The 8,139-nt window shown below is 47.6% G+C and overlaps 1 protein-coding gene across 2 annotated transcripts in view; it reads left to right on the top strand.

Annotated features, from left to right (window-relative positions):
• Window positions 1–4,768: 4,768 nt before the first annotated feature.
• Efcab10 (EF-hand calcium binding domain 10) overlaps window positions 4,769–8,139 on the top strand; it is an 8,810-nt gene continuing 5,439 nt past the window's right edge. For both annotated transcript variants that reach the window (XM_050122268.1, XM_050122267.1), the window contains exon 1: window positions 4,769–4,922. In XM_050122268.1, coding sequence (XP_049978225.1) covers window positions 4,814–4,922 — 109 coding nt within the window. In that variant the 5' untranslated portion in view covers window positions 4,769–4,813. The remainder of the gene's footprint in view (window positions 4,923–8,139) is intronic.

Genomic DNA, 8,139 nt, shown 5'->3' with positions numbered 1-8,139 from the left:
AGAGAGAGAGAGAGAGAGAGAGAGAGAGAGAGAGAGAGAGAGAGAGAGAGAAAGAGAGAGCAGCTTTGGAGTGATGTTGTCTTAACAGAAAGTATAAAGTTATAGTGTTGGAGGGGAATACTGACCAGAGATGCCTGTGTTCTCCTGTGGTTTCCCTGAGCTGGGAGGTGCAACAGAGGAGGTTGTGAAACACTTGTTTTGAAACTCGAACGGAGGGTTGAAGGTCACCCACGAGATGGTTAGACCTGCAGTGACCCCACCAACACCAGCACCGCTCTCCCCCACTTGCTGCCAGTGGTTGCCCACTTTCCCCTTCCAGGGCCCTCAGCACACTAGAGTTCCATTCAGGACAAGGGAAGTGGGACCCTGAGGGTTTTACCACTGGGCTCAGAAACCTTGGGCTGGAGGTAAAATGTGGAGTGATACAGGACTGTCTCTTCTCATCGGAAGTTCTTCTGTAGAATTCTGCAGACGCAAACCTGGACTCCCAACACTTGGGAAGCAGAAGCAGGCAGATCAGGAGATCAAGATCACCTTTGGCTGCGTAAAAGTTTGATGCAAGCCTGAGCTACCGGAGACCCTGTCTTCAAACTCCGAAATAAATAAACAAACATGAGTGTATTACAGCTAATCCGTATTGTTTGGATTCTCTCTGATGTGGATAAGATACATACGCCTGCATCGTAATGACATTTAAAAGCATTAGAACTGGCTGTGTGGCTCAGCAATAGAATGTCTGTGTGGCACATCCAAGGCCATGGTTCCGTCTCCAGTACAGAGACGGAGGGGCGCTAATCTCACCTCTCTGATGATCAAGGTGCAGTGCCTGATTCAGCTTTGAAGGCCTGCATAGGGGCTGAGTGGAAGAGAAGAATGTTTGCGTAGCATACACAAGGTCCTTGGTTTAATTAACAGCAGTTCAAAGAAGTATTTAAGAGGGGGCCTAATTAGGTGGTGCATGGGATAAAGGCATGTGCTATCCAGCCCAAACCTGAGTTCAGCACCTGGGGCTACCAGTAGAAGCTGACCTCCGCCTGTGTCCAGAGGCATGCACCTACATACATGCTCACAAATAAATGCAATAACTTAAAAGGGGGATAGCCGCCATGTGTGCATACATTAGCAATTGCAACCGCATGAACACACACACACACACACACACACACACACACACACGGGTGTGTCAGATTGATTTAAATGTGATCGTTCTTGGATGCTTTCCAGTGGCATTGTGAAATTGCAGAGATTACCATATATATCACTGACACTGTGAGACTTTTTTCCAGAAACCGTGAGCAATCCATTGTAACGGAACTCCTAATTTGCCTTTCGGGGTCACTTTAAAATTCTGAAAAGGTGAGGCTTGGGTGGAGTTGGTGTTTCCTTTGGGGCTCCCAGATAAAGACATGGAGACGTAATATTAATAGTGAATGCTCTGCCTTAGCTGGTACTGACTGAATGTGTCAGTCAGGTTTGGGATCACATCCTCATCACCCCAGAACCTGGGAGGCAGAGAGAGCATAGGAGGGCGGCTGTGAGCTCTTTTTCTCTCCTTTTCTTCTGTGGTGGAAATCTATCCCAGGAGTCTAGGCAAGTGCTCTGCCACTGAGACACATCCCCAATACTCTTTTCTACGTTTAAAAAGATGGATTTACTTTTTATGTGTATGAGCAATTTGCCTGCACGCATTTAAGTGCACTTTAGTGTGTGCCAGTTAACGACAGAGGCCAGAAGAGGGCGCTGGATCTTCTGAAACTGGAGTTAAAAAGGTCGTGAGCTTCCGTGGTCGTGGGAAACAGACCTAGACCATCAGCAAAAGTAGCAAGTACTCTTAATTGCTGCGCCGTCTCTCCAGCCCACACCTGTTCCCTTTTAATAACCAAAACGCCAAGCTGGGGCATCTCTGATTTGCTACTGGTTAAAACAAAACCAGAAGAAGCGGCCCACAGCCCACTCTGACCGACTCTGTCCTGACTCCTGTTTCAAGTGGCTCCTCTCTCTACACACAGCAGTAACTGGCAGCTCTAGGATCTCCTGTCAGTCAGCCTGACGTCATAGCCCAGTGGAGCGCAAATAGGCGGAGCAAGGCTCCGGCTTGCCTGACGTTTTCTGCAGTTCAGGACTGAGAGGTTCTTGAGAGAATCAGGATGGTTGGTCTCTTAGCTCTAGAACCATCTAAAGAGCAGTTAACAAACTGAGCTCCCTAGAGCAGTTCTGTGTCCAAGACCCCAAGGTCATTTCATCAGATTTCTGGACGTTCGCAGAAGCCTCCCCACGTGACCCAGGGTGTGTTCGGGTGGAGACCCTGCAGCTCCACACCCAGGAGGGGCCGTACGCTCCCCACCTCGCCCTCACACAGCTCACAAGTGCAGATCTCTCTCTCTCTCTCTCTCTCTCTCTCTCTGTCTCTCTCTCTCTCTCTCTCTCTCTCTCTCTGTCTCTCTCTCTCTCTCTCTCTCTCCTTGTTTTCTTTATTGTTATTTTTTATTTTAAAGTACGTGCACGTGTGTGCCAGCGAGTACAGGGACCTGGGGAGCCCAGGGGTATCAGATCCCCTGGAGATGGGGTTAAAAGGGCGGGGTGTTAGGAATCAAACTTGGATTCTTAACCACTCTCCTGCCATCTCTCCGCCCCCCGGCAGGCTGCCTCTTGTCTCATCCCTAAGTGTTTGCTCCTCAAATACTAAGCGATATACCCACACAAAGATCTGTAAGCAGCTTTATTTGTAACACCCCCCAAAGTGAGACAACCCACATCCCCATCAGCAGATGAATGGAACTTATCTGCACGGCCGGGTCCTACTCAGCCATAAAGAGAACGAACCAGTGATACCTGTGATGAGTTTTGAATATATCTGCGCATGGCGAGAGAAAAGAGACACCCCCCCACACACACACACTCTATGGTCGGTCCCATTTATATAAAGTTTTACCAGGTGCTCTGAGGATAACTACAGAAGCCTGGAAGCCAGGTCCGGCCCGGCAGACAGCAGTGACAGCTCTGTCCACTAGGTGGCGCCTGGACACTTCCCTGGAACATGATTTCCAGACAGGTTTGAGAAGGAAGACTCAAACCCGGTCTAGATTCACGACATTGTGCAGAAAGCCGAAGAGACTTGTTGGAACCGAAAATGACAACCAGGAAAGAAGTCAGCAGGGCCATGTTGCAATGATCTAGGTTTCAGAGGACAGAAAACGGAGCTTTTTTTGTCGTTATTAATTTAATTCATTTCTTTTTTTAACACTTTTTTTTAACTTTATATACCAATCCCAATTTCCACTCCCTTCCCTTCTCCTGCTCTTCCAACCCTCCCTTATCCCAGTCCCATCCACTCCTCAGAGAGGACAAGGCTTCCCATGGGGAGTCAACAAGGCCCTCCCTTATATCTAGGCTGAGCAAGGTATCCCTCCAAAGAGAATAGGCTCCAAAAAGCCAGTTCAATCACGCGGGATAAATCCTGCTCCTACTGCCAGTGGCCACACAGACTGCCCCAGCCACACAACTATCACCCACATGCAGAGGGCCTAGTTTGGTGCCATGCAGGTTCTCCAGAGTCAGTGAGCTCCCACCAGCTCACACTAGACCAGTGTTCAGTCACTGGTCTACACCCCCAGCCCTCTTAAATGGGGCCTTTCGGCTTTGTTTAGTTTCTGGTTGCTGCTGTTGGTATTGCGGTGCTGAGGATCTAACCTTGCGTCTTGACATGCTGTACCACTGAGCTATATCCCAGTCCCAAATGTTTGATTTGCTGCCTTGAATTTTATAGAATAAAATAAAATCATTAATTGAGTTTTTGACTTGGGGAAAAAAGAATTTCCAGCATCTCTGGAATGGCCCTAAACATAAGTCAGCTGTTTTGTATTATGTATTTCTGTGAAGTAGCATTCTTGGGTTTGACAATCGTAAAACAGAAATGCCATCAACTCTGAAAAACGGTGAAGATGCTCCATGTCGTGTGGTAGTGAGCATTCGGCTGACATTTAATTTTTCAAGCAAAAATAAGCAAGCACACATATGTGCATCAGTACACAAATTTGCTTTCATTGTTAATGCACAGTAAAGTGTTTCGTTTTGGCTTTTTTTTTGGTTTTGTTTGGTTTTGTTTTTGTTTCGTGTTTGCTTTGGTTTTCTGAGGCATGGTCTTGTATCCCAGGCTGGCTTCGACGCCCACCCCCAGCTGCTTGGGTATACACGCCTGCACCACCACACCTGACTTCAAAGAACTGTAGTTGGATTTATATTTAGCTATATACCAAAGTCCCACTTGAAAAGCGTTAAAGGTGGGAAAAGTTTAAGCAGCCAACACTCTGGGCTCAGAATCCTTAAGCCGAGGCCTCCTGCTGGTAGCCAGAGCATTCCTGCAGGGCGCTCCTCAGGAAAATGCTTTTTAGGGCTCTCAGAACTGCAGACGTTCTTTTATCGGTGAATCCGGTCTTATCATTTAAAGCCTCATCCTCCGACAAAGCACAGAGCCGGGTGCAGCGACAGGTACCAACCATGCCCAGCCTCGGTCGATGAAAGGGTTGACACTCGTCCCACAAGCGCATGTGCCCTGGATGACTGCCTGGATGACCTGCGCTTCTGCACCACGGAAGACCCTGGAAGGATGTTGTTCTAGGGTGGGAGGGTGTGCACGAGGTACCCGGAGAGAGGGCTGGAGGAGGAGGAAGAGGAGGAGGAGGAGGAGGAGGAGGAGGAGGAGGAGGAGCGTTGTGCTGATCGCTAGGCGTGTCACGTGACTGAACGCGAATAAGGGTGGAGTCGAAGCGCCAGGACGCTGCCTGGTTGCCTAGCAACAGCTGAGGACGGAAACATGAACTATGCGGTTGACCGGGAGCTTCAGGCTAAGGAATATTTAGAAAAACATCGGATAATGGAGCTGCTGAGCCAACTCACCAGCTTCCTCCTCTTTGACCGACCAAGTAAGGAAGGGTCTTGCCTCCACAGGCTCTCTGTCTTCCTCTGCCCAGGCAAAGGGTCCGCCGCTTCGCTCCCCACACCCTGTCCTCCCCACTCACTCCATCCCCTGCCTCGGGACGAGTGGAGCCCTGCAGTTGTTCACTGACTCGTGATCCCACCCCACTCCCCAGTCAAACGTGATAAATGGCTCCCGGTGCCTGCTCAGTGCTGCAGGGAGGGTGGCAGAGTCGGGACTGCCCAGCCCCAAGTCCACCTCTTAGTTATGAGCGCTTGGGAAAGGACGCGGACGCCAGTCTCCACCGTTGGAAAATGGAGATAATAGTACCGATCTCATGCGAATGGGAGTGGGTGGGGTAAGGTATTAAATGGATTCCAGCTCAACCAACCTTGGCAGGGCAAGTAACAGATCTTTTCATTTCTAAGGCATCTTTAATTTAGTAAGGGGCTAAACAATTGATCGCCTGAGCTGCCAGGATCCTCCCGGGGAGCCAGGTTTTCCTGGCATTTTTATAAATTAGATCCTTTCAAAATTTGGGTTATTTCAGAAGTTTTGGTGGTGTACAGTAAAAAGTTATGTTGAGCTGAAAATGGCATTGCCTCCTCCCACAGTGAATGGAGCCCGCCGGCATTGACGATGAGTCTCTAAAATTCCAAAATGTCCATTTAACTCTGTGCCAAGAAACAGAAATAGCATCCTAAATTGGAAAAGAAGAAAACCAGCATGACCTCCTCGGGGACTGAGAAAAGTCTTTCGAAATATTTTATTTAAAAAAATGTATTTGTTTTAAACATGTATAGGGGTTTTGTGCATCGCGAGCAAGCCTGGTGCCCGAGGAGGTCAGAAGTTAGATTCTGGAGTTACCCATAGACACGATCCACCATATGGGTGCTAGTGCCTGAACCAGGTCCTCTTCAGGGACAAGTGCCCTTAACCACTAACCTGACTCTCCTTGCCATTAAATGTAAAACACAAACTTAGTACAGCCAATGTTCCAAACTGTTAATGCGATTTTCAGACAAATGTGAACAGCTAATGTGTGTGTGTGTGTGTGTGTGTGTGTGTGTGTGTGTGTGCCATGCTTGGATTACATTTCCTTTTTTTTCTCTGAAGTTAACAATACTACAATTTTATTTTATTTTTGGTTTTTCGAGACAGGGTTTCTCTGTGTGGCTTTGGAGCCTGTCCTGGAACTAGCTCTTGTAGACCAGGCTGGTCTTGAACTCACAGAGATCCACCTGCCTCTGCCTCCCGAGTGCTGGGATTAAAGATGTGTGTCACCACCGTCGCTGCCTGTCTTACAATTTTAATTTTGTTCAGTTTTCTGTGTGTTGCTAATTCTTCCATATATATCTCTGTCTGCATATACACAGATATCTCCCCATGTACAGTTCCCACGTCTGTCCCTGTCTGTGTATGTATGCATATCATCTCCATGTGCATCCCCTCTCAGCAGGTAACTGTTATCTCTGATAACTGTGGCCCTAGCTCTCAGTCTTCCTGGTCTAATGTGACCCATTACCGACTCATATGTTGCTGGGGGTCTCAGTTTACACTGTTGTATCCAGATTGTTCATCTTGTTCAAAATACTGAAGAATCACACACAACAGAAAGAAGCTAAGGATTTTATGCAGTAGCAAACCGACCAGTAAGACCACAAGAGAGCCTTGGGCTCTGAGTGAGAGTCTCTCAAGAGCCACTGGTTACTTCCTAAGGTTTCTTTTTCATTTCAAAAAGAGGGGAAGTTGTTTGCTAAGGGTAAACTAGAGCGGACATGGTTTTCTGATTTCCTCTTCCTTTATTTAAAGTGATATGTGTTCATTCATTTATTCGGTGCATGTGTGCATGTGTGCATGTGTGTGAGGGCTGGAGGACAACATGAGGAGTCTGTTCTCTCTTCCACTATGGAGTCCCAGGATCAGATTCTGGCAGTCCATCTCAGTGACAGGTGATGAGCCAGCTGCCTGCACTGCCTGTTTTGAAGGATAGACTTGGTTGTGTAAGCCTTTGTTTACTGTGTGTTCCCTATATGGTGCATCTAATTTTAACCATACACACTTGTAATCGCGAGTATTTGTAAGATGGAAAATATGGGTTTTCTGCAAGTTCACTTTGAGGACACATTTTCCCGGCTGTTTACACACCCAAGTCTCGATAGGTAAGCCCACTGTACCTAGTTTCAGGACATAGCTGGCCACAAAAGGGTTACCAAGGATTGCAATGGAACTGAAAGGTCAGAGTGACCCAACTGCCTTTGTCTGGAGAAAGGGCATAGATGCAGCTCAATGTAGGTGGGGGTTCCCAGGTTGCTAAGTGTATTGTTTGTTTGTAAAAGTGTGTGTGTGTGTGTACAGATAATGACAGAATTATCTATAGTAGAGATAAAAGCAAGACATGATAGCCTGTGGTCCCAGCACTTAGGAAGCTAGGGCAAGAGAATCTTGTGTTTGAAGTCAGCCTGAGCTACACAGAGAATTACAATTATAAGCTAGCCTGGGATAGTTAGCAATATCTTATTTCAACACACTCATGCATGCGAACACACACACACACAGAGCAGTAGGGAGTCAGAGGACAGTCAGTGTCACAGAGTCACACATTAATACTGTAAAATGTCACATACATAATTATCAGTTTTAAAACTCGAAGGGGGAGCTGTAGAAATGGCTCAGTGATTATGAGCAAGTGCTGCTCGTACAGAAATCTGAGTTTGGTTCCCAGCACCCACATCGGGAGGCACACAACTGCTTATAACTCCAGTTCTAGAGATTTGATGCCCTCCCCCGCACATACACACAAGGTACTGGGAATGTAGCTTAGTAGAGTGCTTGTCAGAACACACGAGACTTGGGTTCAATCTCCAGCACCATACAAAACACACGCACAGTAAAATCTGTATCCCCACATCCACATGGAACACACACACAGTAAAATCTGTATCCCCCACACACATGGAGCACACGCACAGTAACATCTGTATCCCCACACCCATGGAACACACGCACAGTAACATCTGTATCCCCACACCCATGGAGCACACGCACAGTAACATCTGTATCCCCCACACACATGGAGCACACGCACAGTAACATCTGTATCCCCACACCCATGGAACACATGCACAGTGACATCTGTATCCCCCACACACATGGAGCACACGCACAGTAACATCTGTATCCCCACACCCATGGAACACACGCACAGTAACATCTGTATCCCC

The sequence above is a fragment of the Alexandromys fortis genome, unplaced genomic scaffold (genome assembly GCF_014885135.2).
Source record: "Alexandromys fortis isolate MF-2015 unplaced genomic scaffold, M_Fortis_MF-2015_v1.1 scaffold_201, whole genome shotgun sequence".
Taxonomy (NCBI): Eukaryota; Metazoa; Chordata; class Mammalia; order Rodentia; family Cricetidae; genus Alexandromys; species Alexandromys fortis.
The sequence above is the reverse complement of the archived record's forward strand: the minus strand, read 5'-3'. Positions and strand labels throughout refer to the sequence as shown.